Source organism: Dipodomys merriami, unplaced genomic scaffold (genome assembly GCF_024711535.1).
Source record: "Dipodomys merriami isolate MVZ:Mamm:240054 unplaced genomic scaffold, mDipMer1.0.p SCAF_3, whole genome shotgun sequence".
Lineage (NCBI taxonomy): Eukaryota > Metazoa > Chordata > Mammalia > Rodentia > Heteromyidae > Dipodomys > Dipodomys merriami.
The window spans coordinates 15,409,372-15,432,643 of NW_027204492.1; the positions used below are offsets into that span (position 1 = coordinate 15,409,372).

General features: G+C 41.7%; 1 protein-coding gene across 2 annotated transcripts in view; it reads right to left on the reverse strand.

Annotated features, from left to right (window-relative positions):
* The window catches only part of Hprt1 (hypoxanthine phosphoribosyltransferase 1), a 60,121-nt gene extending 37,055 nt beyond the window's left edge, over positions 1-23,066 (reverse strand). The window contains exon 1 of one of the 2 annotated variants that reach the window (XM_070039704.1): positions 22,888-23,066. In XM_070039704.1, coding sequence (XP_069895805.1) covers positions 22,888-22,914 — 27 coding nt within the window. In that variant the 5' untranslated portion in view covers positions 22,915-23,066. Of the gene's footprint in view, positions 1-22,627; positions 22,703-22,887 lie in introns of those variants that run through there. The other variant, XM_070039703.1, reaches the window with a different exon arrangement.
* Positions 23,067-23,272: the final 206 nt, after the last annotated feature.

The following is a 23,272-nucleotide window of genomic DNA, read 5'->3' on the forward strand; positions in this document are numbered from 1 at the left end:
GATAACAGAATAAGTGAAGTGGAAAACAGGATATCAGGAGTTGAGGATAAAACAGAGGAACTAGGGAAAAAGTCAAAGGTATGGGAAAAAACACTCAGAACCTAACACAGGGAAATCCAAGAATTGGCAGACTCATCCAAGAGATCAAATTTATGCAGTTTGTTGGGATTGATCAGAGGAAAGAATTCAATACTAAAGGCATGGGAAACCTATTCAGTAAAATAACAGAGAACTTCCCCAATCTTGAGAGAAAATCTCACCCACCTGACAGAAGTATACAGAACCCCTAGTAGACAGGATCTAAGAATACATACTTCTAGACATATTATACTATAAACATTAAGACTTGAAAAAAGTAAGGAATTAATTTTAAATCCAGCAAAATCAAAGGAGTTATATTACAATGGAAAGAAAATCAGAATCACAGAGCTCTCCACACAAACTTTCAGGGAAAGGAAAGCCTGGAATGGTATAATTCAAGTCCTGAACATTAACAAATGCCAACCTAAACTGGTTTACCCAGCAAAGCTATCGTTTACATTTGATGGTGAAACTAAAACCTTCCATGACAAAAAAATTAAGGGAATTCATGAACACTAATCCAGCCTTACAAAGAACACTAAAAGAAGAAATCTGAGCAATCTGAAGAAAACAATCAAAATCAAGGAAACATTAAACAAGTCACTAGAAGACCAACTACTGAGCACAGGAAGAGGAAAGAAGCAATATATAGAAAATCAAGAAAATGGCAAGAAACATAACGTATGTCTCTACAATAGCTACAAGCATTAACTGACTAAATTCCCCAATCAAAAGAAAAAGAACAACAGCAGATTGGATCTAAAAGCAAGATCCATCCATTTGTTGTCTCCAAGAGACCCATCTCACAAAGATAAAAGCAAACTGAATGAAGGGTTGGAAAAAAGATCTTTCATGCAAATGCACCCTGCAACAAGACAGGAGTAGCCATATTGATAGCTGATAAAATAAACTTTTCATTAAAATCAGTACAAAGAGATAAAGAAGGTCATTACATAGTAATAAAGGGAATGATCCATGCTGAAGAAATCATAGTTGTCAATATCTACACACCAAATAATGGAGCACCCTAAACGAGTTAAACAAATACTTTTGGACTTACAGAACAGGACAGACTCAAACCAAAATAATGAGAGGTTTTAATACCCTGTTCTCACCAAAGGACAGGCCAACCAAACATATGATAAGCAAAGAAGCCTCTAAACTAAATGACAACGTAACCCAAATAAACAAGACATCTACAGAGTATTCCACCCAACAATGACCCAGTTCACATTCTTCTTAGCAGCCCATGGAACATTCTCCAAAACAGATCATGATGTCATAGTACATATAGAGAACCTTAGCAAAAACAGGAGTCCACTGACCACAGTGGACTCAAACTAATTCTCAACAACAAAATATACTGCAGAAATTACTCAAACTCATGGAGGCTGAATAACACAGTAGTGAATAACAACTGGGTCACAGAAGAAATTAAGAAAGAAATTAGAAAGTTCTTACAATTCAATGAAAATGAAAATATGTTACAATGGAACCTCTGGTATACAGCAAACGCAGTGCTGAGGGGAAAGTTTATAGCTCCATAGGTGCATACATAAAACAGAAACAGCTCAAGTAAGTAATACCATGATGCAATTAAAACTGCTAGAAAGAGAGCAAAGATTAAGGCAGAAATCAAGAAAATATAGAAAGTAAGAAAAACTATACATAAAATCAATGAAACAAAAAGCTATTTTTGAAAAAATTACTAAAATTAACAGACTACTTATGAGACTAACAAAAAAAAAAGAAAGAAAGAAGATTCAAACCAGTAAGATCAGAGATGCCACAGGAAACATTACAACAAACATCCAAGAAATTCAAATGCTTATAAAGGACTATTATCGGGCTGGGAAGGTGTCTCAGTGGTAGAGTGCTTGCCTTGTATGCATGAGGCCCTGGATTCAATTTCTCAGCACCACATAATCAGAAAAAGCCAGAAGTGGAGCAATGGCTCGACTAAGTAGAGCACTCGCCTTGAGGCTGAAGAGCTGAGGGACAGCACCCAGGCCCAGAGTTCAGGTCTCATGACTGACAAAAAAAAATACAAAACAAAAAAAACAAAATAAAGGACTACTATGTTCAAAACCTACACTCACAAAAGATGAAACACCTAGCAGAAATGGATGAATTTTAAGAAACCTACTGCCTAAACTGAACAAAGAAGTATAAGTTAGCTAAACAAGCCAATAACATGTGAGATAGAGGAAGTAATAATCAGAAGTCTTCCAACAGGGAAAAGCCCAGACCCAGATGGATTCTCCATCGAATTCTTTAAGACTTTTAAAGATGAACTAATACCAATACTCCTCAAGCTTTTCCATGAAATAGAAGCAGAGGGAGTAATTCCAAATTCATTCTACGAAGCCAATGTCACACTTATGCCAAAACCAGGTAAGGATCCAACAAAAAAAGAAGTACAGACTAATTTCTCTGAACACGGATGCAAAGCTCTTGAATAAAATATTAACCAACAGAATCCAGAAACAAATTTTAAAAAGCATACATTATGACCATATAGGCTTCATCCTATAAATGCAAGGCTAATTTAACATACGCAAATCAATAAATATAATTCACCACATCAACAGAACCAAGAACAAGAACTACATGATCATCTCAATAGATGCAGAAAAAACCTTTAACAAAATACAACATCCATTCATATTAAAAGCTTTGGAGAAACTATGACTAGAAAGAACATTCCTTAACACAATAAAGGCTATATATATGACAGACCAATAGGCAACATCATACTAAATGGGGAAAAACTAAAACCATTCCCCTAAAATCAGGAACAAGGCAAGGATGCCCACTCTCTCCAATCCTCTTCAATACAGTTCTGGAATTCTTTTTTTTTTTTTTTCTGGGGGGGGGGGTCTGGTTGTGGGGCCTGAACTCTGGGCCTGGGCGCTGTCCCTCAGCTCTTCAGCTCAAGGCTAGCGCTCTACTACTTGAGCCACAGCACCACTTCTGGCTTTTTTACTTTTTGCTTATGTGGTTCTGAGGAATCGAACACAGGGCCTCAAGCATGCAAGGCAAGCGCTCTACCACTGAGCCACCTTCCCAGCCTAGTTCTGGAATTCTTAGCCAGAGAAATAAAGCAAGAAAAGGACATAAAAGGGATTCACATAGGGAAATAAATTAAACTATGTATGCCTATTTGCAGATAACATGATCCTATACCTAAAGGGCCCAAAAAAAAACACCACCCCCAAACTCCTAGAGCTGATCAGCCACTGACAAAGTAGCAGGATACAATATAACCCACAAAAATCAGTAGCCTTTCTGTATGCCAACAATGTACAAACAGAAAGGGAAATCATGGGCTGGGAAGGTGGCTCAGTGGTAGAGTGCTTGTCTTGCATGCCTGAGGCCCAGGGTTCGATTCCTCAGCACCACATAAGCAAAAAGAAAAAAGCCGGAAGTGGTGCTGTGGCTCAAGTGGTAGAGCGCTGGCCTTGAGCTGAAGAGCTGAGGGACAGTGCCCAGGCCCAGAGTACAGGCCCCACGACCAGACCCCCCCCCAAAAAAAAATGAAAAAGAAAGGGAAATCATGAAAACCCCATTTACAATAGCCTCAAAACAAAAACAAGGGGCTTGGAAGGTGGCTCAGTGGTAGATGCTTGCCTTGCATGCCAGAGGCCCTGGGTTCGATTCCTAAGCACCACATAAGCAAAAGGAAAAAAGCTGGAAGTGGTGCTGTCGCTCAAGTGGTAGAGCGCTAGCCTTGAGCTGAAGAGCTGAGGGACAGCGCCCAGGCCCACGACCAGACCCCCCCCCCAAAAGAAAAAACCTAGGAATTAACCTAATGTAACCAAAGATGTAAAAGATGTTTATGGTAAAAACTATAAAAATCTGAAGAAATGGGCTGGGAAGGTGGCTCAGTGGTAGAGTGCTTGCCTCACATGCATGAGTTTGATTCCTCAGCACCACATACACAGAAAAAGCCCGAAGTGAGCACTGTAGCTCAAGTGGTAGAGCACTAGCTTGACCTGAAGAGCTCAGGGAAAGTGCCCAGGCCCAATCTACGAGGATGCCAGGAAATGGAAAGACCTTCCATGTTCGTGTATAGGCATAATCAATAGTGTGAAAATGTCCATAACTGCCAAAAATGCAAACTCAATGCAATCCCCATCAAAATCCCAATGACATTCTTTACTAAGATAGAAAAATCAATCCAAAAATTCATATGAAACAAAAGAGAATAGCCAAAGCAATTCTAGGTAAAAAAAAAAAAAAAAAGCAATGTTAGCAGTATCACAATACTAGATTTCAAACTCTACTACAGAACCGTAATAAGAAAAATAGCTCAGTATTGGCACAAAACTAGACCCAAAGATCAATGGAACAGATTAGAAGACCTAGAAATAAAACCACATATTTATGGTCACCTGATATTTGACAAAGGAGCCAAAGACATACAGTGGACAAAACATAGCCTCTTCAATAATTGGTGTTGGGAAAACTGGGCAGTCACATGCAGAAAACTAAAAGTGAATCCCCGCTTGTCACCAGGCACTAATATCAATTTAAGGTAGATCAGAGACCTCCATGTCAGATTCAAAACTCTGAAACCACTGCAAGAGAAAGTAGGTGAAACATTAGAACATTAGTATAGACAGGAACTTCTTGAATAGAGTCCCAGGGGCACAACAGATAGGAGACTCAACAAAGTTTCTGCACAGTTAATGACATAGTTACTAAACTAGAAAGAGAGCTAACCAATTGGGAAAAGATCTTTACCTGCAATATATCAGACAAAGGCCTAATATCGAATACATACAAGACGCTCAAGAAACTAACCCCTTCCAAACTTAATAAATCAATCTCTAAATAAGCACGGAAGCTAAGGAGAGGAGGTAAGAAGAGGAGGTAAGAATGGCAAAGAAACACATGAGGAAATTCTCCTCATCCCTGGCCATAAAGGAAATGCAAATCAAACCAGCTCTGATCCCAACATCTCATCCCAATTAGATTGGCCAACATTTTGAATTTGAACAACAAATGCTGGCGGGAATGTGGGGGAAAAAGGAACCCTACTGCTCTCCTGGTGGGAATGAAAAATAGTACAACCACTCTGGAAAGCAGTTTGGAGGTTCCTCAAAAAAACTAAATGTAGACCTTCCCTACAACCCAGCCATAGCACTCCTACACATTTACCCTGAGCATCGTGAACCAGGATACGATAAAGACACTTGCATACCCATGTTCACTGCCACAATATTCACAATAGCCAAGATATGGAAACAACCCAGGTACCCCACAATAGATGAGTGGATCCAAAAACTATGGTACCTATATACAATGGAATTTTACACAGCCATTAGAAAAAAATAAAACAATGTCATTTGCAGGGAATGGGTAGAATAAGAACAAATCATGTTAAGCGAGGTAAGCCAAGATCAGAAAGACAAATGGTACGTGTTCTCTGATATGAAGAAGTTAGATCTAAAATACACTGTGATATGACAAATTATACCGGATTCCAGATATTCACATACAGTAAGACCAAAAGAAAATAGTCTTAGGAGAAAAACACAAAGGTGCAATGCCTAAGCACCTCTTCATATTTATAAAAAATAATATACATACGGAAACGCCTGATAGGAAAACAATAGACTTAATTTTCTTTCTTTTTCTGATAATTCTGTCTTCTTTACCTTCTATACAGTGCATTCATCTGCATAGCTTCAGCAGGATGAGGGAGAGGGCATAGAACTCTAGGAAAAAGTGTGAAAATGTGCAGCAGCAGTAGAGCATACTAGACATTGATGAAAGCTAACTATACATTCGTGGAAATGGGAGGGAATGGGAGAGAATGAGGGAACAGATGACACTGTAAGAAAAGAAATGTACTTATTACTTGGCACATGTAAATGTAACCCATCTATAATAATAATAAATTTTTCTTGGGCTGGAAAGGTGGCTCAGTGGTAGAGTGCTTGCCTTGCATACATGAGGCCCTGGGTTCGATTCCTCAGCACCACATAAGCAGAAAAAAAAGCCAGAAGTGGTGCTGTGGCTCAAGTGGTAGAGCACTCGCCTTGAGCTGAAGAGCTGAGGGACAGTGCCCAAGCCCAGAGCTCAGGCCCCATGACCAACAACAACAAAAAAGCTATTACCGTCAGTTACCAGTGCTACTTAGATTGAGATTCGTAGAAACCAGCTTAGGTAGGAAAGTCCATGAGACTCTTATTTCCAGTTAACCACCAAAAGCCAGAAGTAGAACTATAGCTCAAGTGGTAGAATGCCAGCAGTGAGTGAAAAACCTAAGAGACAGTACCCATACCCTAAGTTCAAGTCCCAGAACTCACACTCACACTCACCCACACACACACACACACACACACACACACACACACACACACACACACACACACACACACACACACACACACACACACTAAGCAAAGCCATTACTTTTGACAAGAAGTTTTATTTCTTTTTTTTTTTTTTGTCTGTTCTGCTTAACTATTAACCTGGGTGGTGTCACTCAGCTCAAGGTGAGTGCTCTACCACTTGAGCTACAGCACCATTTCCAGTTTTCTGGAGATAAGTGACTCATGGACTTTCCTGCTTGGGCTGGCTTTGAACCTCAATCCTCAGATCTCAGCCTCCTGAGTATCTAGAATTACAAGTGTGAGCCACCAGTGCCGGACTATTTAGTTCTTAATACCAAAAAAGTACAGGAAAACCTTTAAAGAAGTATTAATACAAAATATTCAAAGCTTTTTCAGAAAAATAGGAAGAATTATAATAGCATATTTCACATATTTAAAACCAAATAGCTTTCAAACCACATTTAAAAAGCTGGTGACAAGCACTGGCAGTTTTCTTTCTTTTCTTTTTCTTTTTTTTTTTTTTTTTTTTTTTTTTTTTGTTGGTCGTGAGGCTTGAACTCGGCCTGAGCACTGTCCCTCAGCTCTTCAGCTCAAGGCGAGCACTCTACCAGTTGAGCTACAGTGCCACTTCCGGTTTTCTGGTGGTTTACTGGATATAAGAGTTTCTCAGAATCCGGACGCCAGTGGCTCATGCCTGTATTTCTAGTTACTCAGGAGGCTGAGATCTGAGGATCACGGTTCAAAGCCAGCCTGGGCAGGAAAGTCCGTGAGACTCTTATCTCCAACAAACCACCAGAAAACCGGAAGTGGCGCTATGGCTCAATTGGTAGAGCGCTCGCCTTGAGCTGAAGAGTGCAAGGACAGCGCCCAGGCCCAGAGTTCAAGCCCCACGACCGACTGGGAAAAAAAAAAGTCTCACAGACTTTCCTGCCCAGGCTGGCTTTGAACCGCGATCCTCAGATCTCAGTCTCCTGAGTAGCTAGGATTACAGGCGTGAGCCACCGGAGCCCGGAGGCAGATTTCAATACGTACTGGTCAAGTCAAAATTAAATGTGACTGCATCAATTAATATCTATTGAGAATTTCCTCTTCAGCTAGCACTGTATTAGGTGCAAGAGGAAAAACAGCTTGAATTTCAATAATTTTTTTTTCCAGTCATGGGGCTTGAACTCTGGGCCTGGGCGCTGTCCCTCAGCTCTTCAGCTCAAGGCTAGTGCTCTACCACTTGAGCCACAGTGCCACTTCCGGTTTTCTGGTAGTTTATTGGAGATAAGAGTTTCAAGGACTTTCCTTCTCGGGCTGGCTTCGAACCATGATCCTCAGATCTCAGCCTCCTGAGTAGCTAGGATTACAGGTGTGAGCCACAGGCAGCCGGCTCAATAAAATTTTAAAAAATATTTATGTAGTTCTTGGTATGCAGCTCAGGCTGGCCTCTAATTCTCCGTGCCTCAGCCTCCCCAAGTATTGGTATGTCCCACCATATCCAGTTACATTTCCAGGTTTCTAATGCTGGAAAATTCGAGGTTCATGTTGTTTTTTAGTTCCCAAAGCTCCATATTTGGGCAGTACTGGAGTTTGAACTCTGGGCCTTGTGACTGTTAGTACACCGTTCTACCACTTGAGGCACACTTCAGCCTAAAAGCTCCATTTAATTTAGACATTGGTGAAAATGTATTGTCCACAGCACTCTGTAACGTGTACAAATCTATATTCAGTTTGTACCTAAACATCTATTACTTCCATAAGCAGAAAACTTTTCTCTTGTTGAGGAAAAAGGATTATATCAGATCTTCTAAAATAAAGTTCTACAGTAACTACTAAATACTCCACATTTATATCAGAACACATTTACTACCAAAACAAGGGAAATAGACATTTGTGCCACATATAGGAGCAATACAAGACTATTTTACAACAAGCAACAATTGCTTTTATTAATTTTTGTTTTTGTTTTGTTTTGTTTATTGTGAAAATACCATACAGAGGGGTTACAATTACATGGGAAAGGAATGATTTTATTAATTTTATAAACTGAAATTTATTTCAAGTTTTGAGAAAACATGATGATGGATAATACATTAAGCATTCATGTCAGGATCATTGAAATGTAGCTGTAATGGGGCTGGGAAGGTGGCTCAGTGGTAGAGCACTTGCCTTGCATGCTCGAGGCCCTGGGTTCGATTCCTCAGCACCACATAAGAAAAAAGCCGGAAGTGGTGCTGTGGCTCAGGTGGTAGAGCGCTAGCCTTGAGCTGAAGAGCTGAGGGACAGCTCCCAGGCCCAGAGTTCAGGCCCCACGACTGGACCAAAAAAAAAAAAAAAAAAAAAGAAATGTAGCTGTAATACCTGACAACAATGAAAAGATGGCCAGGAGCCAGTGGCTCACACCTATAATCCTAGCTACTCAGCAAACTGAGATCTGAGGATCATGGTTCAAAGCTAGCCCAGGCAGAGCAGTCCATTAGATTCTTATCTCCAATTAACTACCAGAAAACTGGAAGTGGTGCTGTAGCTCAAGTGGTAGAGTGTTCCACCCAGGCCAGAGTTAAAGCCCCACAACTGACCAAAAAAAAAAAAGAATGAATGAAAGATGTTTCAAAGTGCTTTAAAAATCAAGATTAGCATTTTAAAATGGCTTTCATGAATTTTTTGTGCCCTGCTCTTTCAGTCAGTTTTTCTGCCACAAGTATAAACTATGAGATACCAAAGACTACTGCATCAATTAAAATAGTTTGGTGCCTAGCTATTATACGTTCTATAGGAATCATAACAAGTTCAAAAATCTTTTTTGTTTCAATCAAACCAATGTGATTTCTGAGTTCATGCCAGACCTGTAGCCTAAGAAAGCAGACAGAGCGGCAACGATATACTCCAAAATAGTCTCTGTCAACACACCAAATAGATTTCCAATTCAAGAGCACTGATCTATCAAAAGAGATTTTTATGTTAAAATGATCAGTTTTTCTTACTGAATACTAAGTTTTATTGTTTCTTTAAAAGATTTATGTTTTGTTTCATTATTTAAAGTAAACACATGTTAATACAGCAAGTGGCACTGTGGCTCAAAGTGGCAGAGCACTAGCCTTGAGCAAAAGAGCTCAGGAACAAAGCCTAGGCCATGAGGTCAGGTCCCATGACAGACAAAAAAAAAAAAAAAGCCAGGCACCAGTGGTGCATTCCTATAATCCTAGCTGAGATCACGGTTCAAAGCCAGCCTGGGCAGGACAGTCCATAAGACACTTATCTCCAACTAACCACTAGAAAACTGGAAATGGCGCTGTAGCTGAAAGTAGTAGAGCACTAGCCTTGAGCTAGGACAGTGCCCAGGCCCTGAGTTGAAGCCCCATGACTGACCAAAAAAGAAAAATCAACACAAAATTTTCTAAAAGTGTCATAAAAATTCACAAGACATATCACTTGAGATACTTTAGGACAGGAATTCCTCTATATTCTAATTCACTATATAAAACTGTGGTGTGTATATATATTATATATTATATATTATATATTATATATATATATATTATATAGAGTTCCCAATTTAAGAAATCATTGGTTATGAATAGACAGTTGTCAGAACTGGGCAATGAGTATAAATGGGTTCATTATATTCTATCTACTTGTAGATGCTCAAAATGTATAATACAAAGTTACATAAGGATCAATTTATTTGAATGAGGACGATGTCAATTTTACATTTAACAAAAAGTCAAAGCTCTATTAATTCATGGTTAACAATCAAATGCTAGAATACTTTTAAATAATGAGAATACTATTCAGAATCTATATTCTAGGGCTAGCACATAGAGCACATACATAGCATACTAAAGGCCAAGGGTTTGATCCCCAGCATCCCCCACATAAAAATAACCTGAGGCCAGGCGTCGGTGGCTCACACCTGTAATTCTAACTACTCAGGAGGCTAAGATCTAAGGATCGAAGTTCAAAAGCCAGCCCAGGCAGGAAAGTCTGTGAAAATCTTATCTCCAATAAACCACTCAGAAAAGTGGAAGTAAGCGCTGTGGCTCAAGTGGTAGAGTGCTGGCTTTGAGCTGAAGAGCTGAGGGACAGTGCCCAGGCTCAGAGTTCAAACCTCATGACCGACCAAAAAAATAAATAACCTGAGTATTACTCAGCCACAGTAAAGAATAAAAATTATATCCTTTGCAGAGAAATGGATGGAACCAGGATCATCATGTTAAATAAAGTAACCCAAATTCAGAAGGCCATAGGTTGCATGTTTTCTGTCATATATGGGTGCTAGACCTAAAAAAATATATATATATGTAAACACACAGAATCATCTATGAAACATGTTTATAATTGTGTGGCTGTTTGGGGGGCAGGGGAAGCAAACTGTATTGCATCTATGAATGAAAATGGCAAAATGAAATTGACTGAAAGCTGCTGAATAGGGGTAGTGAGGGGTCTAAAGTAAGAGGAAGCCAAGATGTCAATTTGATTACTGTTTATGTGTAGCGAACTCTGAAGCTGAGCAGTGAAATCTGGAAAAGGTTTGAGAGTTTTGAATACCACCTTGACAGCACTCAGAACACTGAGAGCTGGCCATGGAAGTTAGGTTAAAACAGACAGCCCTGGAGAGGGTAAGAGACTGGGGTGCTGCCCCCACCTTTCCTTGGGATGGCAGCTGTGCCCAGGACCTTGACAACTTAACCTTGGGCTAAATATATGGACACTGTGTCTGGACTTTTGCTGGGCTGCAGTCTCCTGTCTCAAAACAATAGGAGAACCAGTGTCTCTTACAAACTGTTTTAGCTCTATATTAATATAGATGCATTACTTTTTGCATGTATCCATGGCAACCTTCCTTGTGTGAACTCAAGTAAATATGCTTGCTTATGGGGACTTGTAGGGCCAAGTGCAGAAGAGCCTTGGGACCCCTGGTCTCACCCTTTTATCTATCTGTCTATATCTCAGTGCTTTCTCATTTTTCTTCGGCCTAGCATCTTGGTTAGCAACGTTTATTCACCTGTGAAATACCACAGTGAAACCTCTGAACAACTAACATAAATTTTATGAAAGGAAGTTAAGCAGAGTACCTATAATCCTAGCTAATTTGGAGGCAGAAAACAGAAGGATTATGGTTTGAAGCAAGCTTGGGCAGAAAAGTCCATGAAAGTCAATTAACTAGCAAAAAGCTGGCTGAAAGTGTCTCAAGTGGTAGAGCACCAGACATGCGAGGAAGCTGAGCAAGTAATCAAGTGTGAGACTCTTAGTTCAAGCCCTTGTACTGGCAAAAAAACCTTTATGTACACATGTGAAAATGAAAATGATCAAGCTGCACTGTACTTACAATCAGATTTGTTAAATTGAAACCCCTTTGAACAACTATTTAAAATATAAAAGATTAGCTGGGCATCAGTGGCTTACACCCATAATCCTGACTACCTAGTAGATGGAGATCTGAGGATAGTGGTTCAAAGTCAGCCTGGGCAGGAAAGTCTGGGAGACTCTTTTTAAAACAAAACAAAACAAAACAGTTGTGGGGCTTGAACTCAAAGCCTGGGTGCTGTCCCTGAGCTCTTCTGTTCAAGGCTAGTGCCCTAACCCTTTGAGCCACAGCACCACTTCCAGTTTTCTGGTGATTAATTGGGCCGGCTTGAACCGTGAACCTCAAATCTCAGCCTCCTGAGTAGCTAGGATTACAGGCGTGAGCCACCAGTCCCCGGCTTGTAAGACTCTTGTTTTTTTAAATGTTATTGTCAAGGTGATGTACAGAGGGGTTACAGTTACATAACGTAGTGATTACATTTCTTGTTGAATTTGTTACCCCTTCCCTCCTTTTTCTCCTTTCTTCCCTCTAGTAAACCATCAAAAAGCCAGCAGTGGAGCTGTAGCTTAAGTGGTAGAACATTAGCTTTGAGTGAAAAAAAAAAGCTCAGGGATAGCACCCACTCTCTTGAGTTCAAGCCCCAAGACTAGCAAATAATAAAATAATACCAATAAGGTTATTAAGATTGATTCAAGAAGGAAGAAAAATTAAGGAGAGTGGAGGGGTGAGTCTGATTAAGATATTAATTATGTTCATATACGGACATGTCAACATGAAAACCCCTTGTGCAGCTGATTGATGCCCTGATTTCAAGCCCCACAAACAATTTTAAAAAATGTTACTTTGCTAGGTTTGCACTAACAAAATACCACAAACTGGGTAGTTTAAATAATAGATTATTTCTCAAAATTCTGAAGACTAAAAAAAATTAAAAAATAATTAAAATAATAAAAAAATTCTGAAGACTGGGAAGTTCAAGATCAAGGTAGGTAGAAGGTAGGCTTCCTTCTGAAGTCTCTCCTCTTAGCTCATCACTGTGTTCACTTAACATCTTGTAGCAACCTCTCAACTACTTCTTTTCTTTCTAAGTAAAAATCCAGAGCCAGGCGCTGGTGGCTCAAACCTGTAATCCTCATTACTCAGGAAGCTGCCAGCCCAAGCAGGAAAGGCCATGAGACTCTTATCTCCAATTAACGAGAAGTGGTGCTGTGGCTCAAAGTGGTAGAGTACTAGCCTTGAGCAGAAAAGCTCAGGGACACAGTACCCAGGCCTTGAGTTCAAGCCCCACTACCGACAAAAGATAAAAAAGAAGCCAGTACTAGGACTTAAATTCTGGGCCTGAACCAGGCACTATGGCTCATACCTATAATCCTACTTAGGAGGCTGAGATCTGAAGATTGCGGTTCAAAGCCAGACCAGGCCATGAGACCCTATCTCTAATTAACTACTAGAAAACTGAAAGTGGTGCTGTGGCTCAATGGTAGAGTGCTTGCCTTGCATGCATGAGGCCCTGGGTTCAATTCCTCAGCACCACATAAGCAGAAAAAGTCAGAAGTGGCACTGTGGCTTAAGTGGTAGAGCCCTAGCCTTGAGCTGAAGAACTGAGGGACAGGACCCAGGCCCGGAGTCCAGGCCCCACAACTGACTTTAAAAAAAAATTCAGGGCCTGGGAAGTGCCCCCTTAACTTTTTTCCTTAAGGCTGGCTGATGCACTATTATAACAGCCATATCTCCACCTGGTGGTTAACTGGAGATAAAACTCTCAGATTTTCCCACCCAGATGCTTCCCACCCCAATCCTCAGACCTCAGCCTCCTAAGCGCTGAGATCACAGGCATGAGCTACCAGAGCCAGGCTTTATCTAGTAATTCTTTCAGAAGAACACTAATTTAATAACATCAGGGCTCCATCTTCAAAACCTCACCTAAATCTAATCATGTTCCCAATACCCACCTCTTGATACTATTACATTGGGATAAAGGCTTCAACCTATGAATTTGAGGGAGAGGGCCCAAGCCTTACAACCCACAAAAAAAAAGGCGGGGCTGGGGGGGGGATGTTGCTGAGGCAGGAGGGAAGGGATGGTAGAGGAAAAACAAAGGAGGAGGCACCAATGCTGAATAAGAAATGTACTTATTACCTTGTTCATGTAACTGTAACCCCTCTGTACAGTATTTTCACAATAAAAAACAATTTTTAAAAAGCCAGGGCTGGGAAGGTGGCTCAGTGGTAGAGCACTTGCCTTGCATGCCTAAGGCCCTGGGTTCCATTCCTCAGCACCACATAAGCAAAAAGAAAAAAGCCAGAAGTGGCGCTGTGGCTCAAGTGGTAGAGCGCTAGCCTTGAGCTGAAGAGCTGAGGGACAGCACCCAGGCCCAGCGTTCAGGCCCCACAACCCAACCCAGAAAAAAAAAAAAAGCCAGAGATCACAAAATGGTCTTAAATGACTTTAGGGGAGAAGTGTACAAATAAAAAATATTTGAGAAGTGGTCAGAAGTGGTAAAGGTAAAAAGGTAGCTTCCCTCTAAATCTGACTCTTTCTAGCTAAACATGTTGTTAATAGTTCTGAATTACTCACAATTGCACAGATAGTTCAGAATTCTGACTGCATCATCGCCTCGAAGTTCCAGAATACAAGTCTGAGATTCTAATCTATTTGTGATAAATGTCTAGTGATAAAATCTCGACAGGTACTTTTTTTTTTTTGCTAAGCCTGGGGCTTGAAGTCTGTGTCTGAGCACTGTCCCTGAGCTTTTCTCGTTCAAAGCTAGTGCTATACCACTTGAGCCACAGGTCCACTTTTGACTGTTTTGGTGGTTAATGGAGGTTTAGAGTCTCAAAGACTTTCCTGCATGGGCTAGCTTTGAACTACAATCTTGATCTTAGGTTTCTGAGTAGCTAGAATTATAGACATGAGCCACTAGCTCAAGTCACAAATTCTTTTTTTTTTTTTTTTTTGTTGGAAGTGGAGCTTTAACTCTGGGCTTAGGCACTCTCCCAGGGATCTTCAACTCAAGGCTAGTATTCTACCATTTTGAGCCACAGCATCACTTCCGGTTTTCTGGTGGTTCAATGGAGATTAGTCTCACAGACTTTCCTGCCTGGCTGGCTTTGAACCACAATCCTCAGATCTCACCCTCCTGAGTAGTTAGGATTACAGGCGTGAGCCACCAGCGCCTGGCTCTTTTATATTTGGCAGTACTTGGGTTTGAACACAGGGCCTCGTGTTTGCTCGGTAGCTATTCTACCACTTGAGATCCACTTCCCTATCCTTCCACTTTAGACTCCCAAGTGCTAGTATTACAGGCATGGAACACAATGTCCAGCACAAACTCTTACTATTATGTTGTCATATTTCTACTAATGGCCTCAACGTAAAAATTTTTGTGGTTTATATATAAAATCTCTAATTGTAAAGATGGGCACTGTTGGCTCACGCCTGTAATCCTAGCCATTCAAGAGGTTGAGATTTGAGTATCATGGTTTGAAGCCAGCCAGAGCAAGAAAGTCCAATAAAACTACAAAAAAGGGGGCCAGGAAGGTGGCTCAGTGGTAGAGTGCTTGCCTTGCATGCATGAGGCCCTGAGTTCGATTCCTCAGTACCACATAAGCAGAAAAAGCCAGAAGTGGCACTGTGGCTCAAGTGGTAGAGTGCCAGCCTTGAGCTGAAGAGCTGAGGGACAGCACCCAGGACCAGAATTCAGACCTCACAAGCAGCCAAAAAAAAAACCTACAAAAAAAGAAGGAAGTTGAGGGGCTGGGAAGGTGGCTCAGTGGCAGAGCATTTGCCTTGCATGCATGAGGACCTGGGTTCGATTCCTCAGCACCACATAAGCAGGAAAACAAAAGCCGGAAGTGGCGCTGTGGCTCAAGTGGTAGAGTGCTTAGCCTTGAGCTGAAGACCTGAGGGACAGAGCCCAAGCCCAGAGTTCAAGCCCCATGACCGGACCCCCCCCCCAAAAAAAAAAGAAGAAAAGAGGGAAGTTGAGTTGTGGTTTTAGTAGTAGAATGCTAGCCTTGAGCAAAAAGAGCTCACAAACACCATCCAGGAGCTGAACTGAATTCAAGCCCCAGAAACAGCACCAAAAAAAAAAAAAAACATCTAAAATTTCCATAAGCAAGGAAATTATACTAATCTTTAGTAATACAACCTTTGTAACATCAATTCTCACCTGTAACTAGGACTGCTTTAGTCTCTGTGGTTAAAAAAAAAAGGCTGCATTTGTGAGTTCAAAGACTAAAATGGAAGTCTTTTTTTTTTTTTTTTTGATGGTCATGGGGCTTGAACTCAGGGCCTGGGTGTTGTCTTTGAGCTCTTTTGTTCAAGGCTAACACTCTACTACTAGTACTGCTACTTCTACACATGTACTGCCATTTCCAGTTTTGAGTGGTTAATTGGAGATAAGTGTCTCACAGGGACTTTTCTGTCTGGGTTGGCTTTGAACCTCAGATCTCAGTTCCTGAGTAGCTAGGATCACAAGTGTGAGCCACCAGCACCCGGCTAGAAGTGAGTTTTAAAATGAATTAACTGTATGAGCCAAGGGCCAGTGGCTCATATTTGTAATCCTAGCTACCCAAGAGGCTGAGACCAAAAAGCTGGAAATGAAACTGTGACTCAAAATGGCACAGCACTATCCTCAAGCAAAAAAGTTCAGGGGCAGATACATCCCAGCCCGAGTTCAAAGCCCAGTACTGGAACACACACAAAAATAACTATATGAATTAAGAACTGTTTAATAATAGGAAAAAAACACATTAGATTTTATTCCTAATAACCAAGTATTTCCAAGCTTCTAAAATGGTTAGAAATTGCCTGGTATCATTATAGCTCATGGCTATAACCCTAAAATACTCAAGAAGCTATGATCTGATGATAGTGGTTCTAAGCCAGTTTGGGCAGCAAAACTTCTGAGACACATCTCCAATTAACTACAAAAAAGAAAGCTGGAAGTAACGCTGTGGCTCCAGTGGTAGAGTTGTAGGTAGCCTTGAAAACAGCAACTCAGGGACAGCACCCAGGTCTAGAGTTCAAGCCCCAAGACTGGCACATAAAAAAAGAAATTTCTAGGTGATATATTTTTACTTTTAATTCAAACATATTAAAATCTCAATAAACACCAAAACAGAAAATGTTTCATTCTTAGGATAATTTGTATTAATACTGGACAGTAGAAAACCAAAACTATCATTTACTGATGCAAATATTCTTAAATGGGAAAAGAACTTAAACTAGTAGTATGTTCATCTTCCAATTTCTACAACTAAATTACATATTTAATTTGCTTGCCTTCCCATCTAAGGGTTAAAATTATTACAAAAATAAGTATCACATCTTCACTATTCAACACAAGGATAAATTATGACTCACTGTAGGCAAAAGAGTCCATAAACACCTTATGTGCAGGAGATAAATTAATCCAATACCATAATCTATTCTTTTGTTAATGTGCATGGTGGGATAATAGACATATCCACTCTGGACAGAAAAAAATTATACCTATCAATTGTCAGAAACACATTATTAAAGATACTATTTCCATAGTGATTTGAAATGTCTCAAGTCTTTTGTTTTTGGTTTTGGTTGGTTGTGAGGCTTGAACTCAGGGCCTGGGCACTGTCTTTTTTTGGTCAGACATGGGGCTTGAACTCTAGGCCTGTGTACCGTCCTTGAGCTCTTCAGATCAAGGCTAGTGCTTTACCACTAGAACCACAGTGCCACTTGATGATTATAATTGGAGAGAAGAATCTCAGGGGCTCAAGCAACAGTGCCACTTCTGGTTTTCTGTTGGTTTATTGGAAATAAAAGTTTCATGGACTTTCCTACCCGGGCTGGCTTTGAACTGTGATCCTCAGATCTCAGCCTCCTCAGTAGCTAGGATTACAGGCATTTAATTCTTATTAGTAGTACATTATTTTAAATGCTAGTAATCAGGTAATCACTAAGAAAAAAAATAACTGATACGTCTCAAACTATTGCTATTAATGGTAGTGACTGGCACTTGTGTGGATTTGAAGTTCTACTGAGTCCATAGTATAGTTACTACACTATAAAAAAAGCACACCTTTAGTATCCCTTTCCTACCATTTTCTGTTGAGTAACTACAGGAAAGGAAATTCTACGTGCCTTTAGTCCCAGCTACTTCTGAGGCAGAGACAAGAGAATCATCAGGGTCCAAGAGTTTGGGGCCAGCCTGAGCAACCTAATCAGATTCTATCTTTTAAAATATTTTTTAGGGTTAGGAATGTGGCTCAGTGTACTTGCTTAGCATGCATGAAGCCCTGGGTTCAATTCCTCAGAAAAAGTCAGAAGGGGCACTGTGGCTCAAGTGATAGAGTGCTAACCTTGAGCAAAAAGAAGCTCAGGGACAGTGCCAAGGCCCTGAGCTCAAGCAAGCTCCAGGACTGGCAAAAAAAAATACATATTAAAAAAAAAAACTTTAAATACTACAAGAAGACTTAGAGACAACTATACCTGCTAATCCCATATATTTTAATATCCAAATGTATAATTAAAAAAAACCAAAGTAGGCACCCACTTGTAATCCTAGCTATTCAAGAGGCTAAGGTCTGAGGATCAAGGTTCAAAGTCAGCCCAGGCAAAAAAGTCCATGAGAGTCTTATCTCCAATAAACTACTCAGAAAATGTTGTAAGTGGTGCTGTGGCTCAAGTGGTAGAGCACAAACCTTGAGCACAAAGAGGCTCAGGGACAAGGCCTAGGCCCTGACTTTAAGACCCAGGACTGGCAAAAAACAAAACACAGAAAACAAAATGAATCTGTAGTATGTACGACACAGTATTCAATTAACAGGAAAAAAACAAACCCTAAACTTCAGTTCTTGAAGTCAAGAGTAATTTGGGGGAAGACTGGTGGGAAGGGTAACATTGCTCAACATTGTACTCATACTTGTTGAAACAGACCCCTTAGTACAAATACTGTAAGTTAAAATATAAAGTAGAATACCTGGGCACTGGCAGCTCATGCCTGTAATCCTTGCTACTTGAGGATCATGGATGGAAGCCATGCCAGACAAGAAGTCCTTGAGACTCTTTTTTTTTTTCAGGTGTGGGGCTTGATCTCTGGGCCTGGGCCCTTTAGATCAAGGCAAGCACTCTACTAGAGCCACAGCACCATTTCCAGTTTTCTGGTGGTTAACTAGAGATAAGAGTGCCCCAGAAGGGCTGGGAAGGTGGCTCAGTGGTAGATCGCTTGCCTTGCATGCATGAGGCCCTGAGTTCAAGTCCTCAGCACCACATGAACAAAAAGAAAAAAGCCGGAAGTGGCGCAGTGGCTCTAGTGGTAGAGCGCTAGCCTTGAGCTGAAGGACAGCACCCAGGCCCAGAGTTCAGGCCCCACGACCGGACCCAAAAAACAAACAAACAAAAAAAGAGTGTCACAGACTTTACTGCTGGGGCTGATTTTGAACCACGATCCTCAGATTCTCAGATCCTGAGTAGCTAGGATTACAGGTGAGAGCCACCCTCACCCAGCTCCTTGGGACTCCAATTAACCACCAAAAAATAAACCTGAAGTGGAGCAGTGACTGCAGTTGTAGAACACTAGCCTTGAGCAATAAAGCTCAGAGACAGGCCCCAGGCCGAGTTCAAGCCTTAGGAATGGCACATAAAATAAAATAAAATAAATAAGTAAAATAATTTTTTCCAGGTAGCAATTGCTCACATCTATAATCCTAGCTACTCAGGGAGGCTGAGAACTGAGGATTGTGGTTTGAAGTCAGCCATAGCAGGAAAAGTCCCAGTGACTGGACCACTAAAAAAATCCAGAAATGGAGATGTGTCTCAAGTAATAGAGCACCAGACTAAAGAGAAAAAGCTAAGGAACAGTGCCCAGGCCTCATTGTTCAAACCCCAGTCCTGGTACACCAAAAAAGTTATTTTCATCTATACCTATAGATGTTAGCATAAATCCTATTGATAACAATAACATTAATGTGGGCCAATAAAATATACCACCAATTTTGAAAAAAATATCACTAACAGATGGCTGGAGGTATGCCTCAGTGGTAGAGTATGCAGTTAACATGTGAGAGGCACTGAGTTAAAACCTCAGCCTAGCCAGGCGCCGGTGGGTCACGCCTGTAATCCTAGCTACTCAGGAGGCTGAGACCTGAGGATCGCGGTTCAAAGCCAGCCTGGGCAGGAAAGTCTGTGAAACTCTTATCTCCAATAAAGCACTAGAAAACCAGAAGTGGCACTGTAGCTCAAGTGGTAGAGCACTTGCCTTGAGCTGAAGAGCTGAGGGACAACGCTCAGGCCCAGGGTTCAAGCCCCACGCAAAAAAAAAAAAAAAAAAAAAAAAAACTCAGCCCATGTACGTGCACAGCATATATGGATATATACACAATCATTAGCACATCAGGCATGGTGGTATACATCTGTAATCCCAACACTCAGGAAGCCATGACCAGAGAACTGGGAGTTGAAGTCAGCCTAGGTTCTCCTATAGTAAGACCCAGTCTAAAATTATCACAAGCAAGGTAATAAGTTCAGTTTGTACAATATTTCTAGCACTGCCATCCTGAAATTTAAAAGACATAGCTATAAAGGGCATGGTTTTTCACATAAATTTGCAAAAACTCTGATGCTTTTTGCAAGAAGAGATTCTATAGTGCCTTTTTTTGTCCATAATAGGGCTTCCCACTTGCCAGGCAGGCAGACACTGGCTACTACTATTTGAAACATCCCCAGTCAGCTTGTTCTAAAATGAGTTACAAGCCACATGGGTTGTATCAGGACAATCTGAAGTCCAATTTCATCAAACAGATCTAGGGCAAGTTACTACACTTATCTTGAGCCTCCAAGGTCACACGGGTGTTTATCTACCCTACTAGATACCTATTGTGTAACTTTAGGGCATTTACATTCAATAATGTTGGCAAAACATTTACTTTCATGCCTAGACAGAATAAGCATTTAATATCTACATAGAGGTTAAGATTAGAATGTGGGACCTTACTGTAGAGTGGCCTTAGGGAAGCTATTTAGCCCCTGTGGGCCACATATTTTCTTTTAAAGAACTAGTAAGTTAATACATGCAACGTCCACAAATTGTAAGTAGTACTTAGTAAGCACAATTTAAGTGTTTGTTATTGCTAACAAGCAGACAATTTAGGGGAAGGAACTTTAAAAAAAGAAACAGGAATTTGTAAAGTAAAAACAATGAATTTCTAGATGTTCAAACAAAACTAACAGCCAGTTCTTACAAATGCACTGTATACTGGGACAAGCATTATATCACTAAGCTAAAAGCACTTGTAGAACTACCTCAGCAACTGGATAAAAATAAAAACCATTACTATTTGTTGAGCACTCACAGCAAATTACCATCCTATTACTTGCCTTCCCGGTTAAAACGTATTTATTCTCCCCACCCCATGTTGTTATGCTGGAGATTTAACAGAAGACTTTGCATGCTAGGCAAGTCATACAACTGAGCCACATCACCAGCCTCTCTCCACCTACCAAGTATATAGGACCCAGGGTGTGTGTGTTAGCCTATTTAGGGCTTAGACCATTCTTCATTCTGTAAAATAGTAATGATGATAACTTCATGGGTTGTTTTGAAAATTAATTAGGACCACATATATAAACACAATGATGGCTACTATTACTATTCTCCAATCAGAGACTCTGCAAGGGTTGTTTATTCAGACCATCTTGTAATGCTTTCACCAACACCAGCAGCTAAGGACCTCTGAGAGAACCATAGAACTGAAGTCTACAGAGGTAAAGATGTGGAAGACCACACAGCTGGCTCAAACAAGTCCAGGCCAGGCTCCATTAAATGACATTGCTTTTTATGTTAAACCATACAGCCTAATATGAAACAATCTTTTCTTCTTAGGTTCAAGTGGTTATTTGTTCACTCAACAAGCCGTAGTTGGAAACTTCCCATAAGCCAGGTATAGTGCTATACGTTGGAGTTACAGTGTTGATTACTGCCCTTATACAGTTTGGTTAGAAGCCAGGTCTGTGACTCAGTGGTAGAGAGCGTGACTGTTCCAAGCAAGGCCCTAGGTTCCATCCCTAGCCCTGCAAAAAATAAAAAATAGAAATAAACAAAGGTTGTGTATGTCGTAGATGCAGCCAACAGATAACCAGGTTACGGTTAAATCAACAACGACAATAATCATCATAAAGCAGGCTACACCATTTTAACAGGTGGCAGAAACTTGGCCTATTTTAGCGTGCAGGATCCTGGGGGGGGGGGGGGAGGGCGAGGTTTGCTACGTTTTTTATTTTAAAGAACGAATGAAGGCAGAGGCAAGATATCAGATGCTGATTATGGTTCTGATGTCCTTGAATGTAAGGATCGGATCAATCGGATTTACTCTCTCTCTGTCTCTGTCTCTGTCTCTCTCTCTCTCTGTCTCTCTCTCTTTCTGACACACACACACACACACACACACACACACACCAGAAAATAAAAAAGCGAACCTGTATTAGAAAGCATGGGATCTAGGCTTGTGTGTATCTGAACTCAAGGCCCACTTCCCTTGAACCACGGGAAAACGCCTGCACTAGTTTCTGGGGTAATGCTGGCTTGGTCACCCGCTCACGAGGCAAAGGGGAGGAGTCTACAAAGCAATGCGCATTCCCGCAAACAGGAATCATAGCACCTGCAAGACTAAATGCCCCAATCCAGTTGTCCCACACCCATGCGCTCGCATGCGGTTCTATTCCGTACTGAGGATCCTTCCGGGGAGCACTGCAGACGTCCTCGCCATCCCCCTAACTTTGGTGGAATGGCCTCTCCCAAAAAAAAAAAAAAAAGAGCTCCCACGCCCTCACCCCGCCCGATCCTTCTGGAAGCAGCCCTCGGCCCCTCCCCACAGCACGCTTGCAGGAGGCACATGTTCACCCCAACGCCATTTCCACCTTCTTTACCCACACGCAGTCCTCTTTCCCGGGGCTCTCTGGACGAGGGATCCTTTCCTAACCCCGCCATTCCGTCCTTCTCGCCGCCGTCGCGTGACGTCAAACCAAATCGGGGAACCTGTAACCATCCCCGCCCCCGGGGGTTCCCCCTGGCCACCCACGTCTGAACGCGCAATGCGGGCCCCGGCGCCTCAGGGCCCGGCCGCCACCGCTTCTCTGTCCCCAGCCTCGTGGGCCTGGGCCCGGTTGAGCTCAGCGACTCAAATTGCTTACCACAACACCAGGGCTGCGGGTCGCCATATCGGAGTCAGCCAGCTTGACGGCTGAGGGTAAACGGAGGAAGGAAGAAGCCGGTGAAGGAGCAGAGGAGGAGGAAGCGCTACCAGAGGCGGCGCGGCGCGGCGCGGGAAAGCTGAGGGGTTCACTCAAAGCTCTTTGCCTCCTCAGCAACCGCTCAGAGCCGCTGAGCGACAGGCTCCGCCCCTTGCCCCACCCATTCCCCACCCACTCCGGCTACGGCGCCGCCTGCGCGCTCAATGGCGCGTCCCCGCCAGCTCCTACCGGACTCCAAAGGGTCTAGGTGGCCGTGGGAATTTTTTTCCGGAGGAAGTGGAGGCTTCTCCTTGCGCTGCCGCTTAGGTCTTTTCCGCAGTGTCCC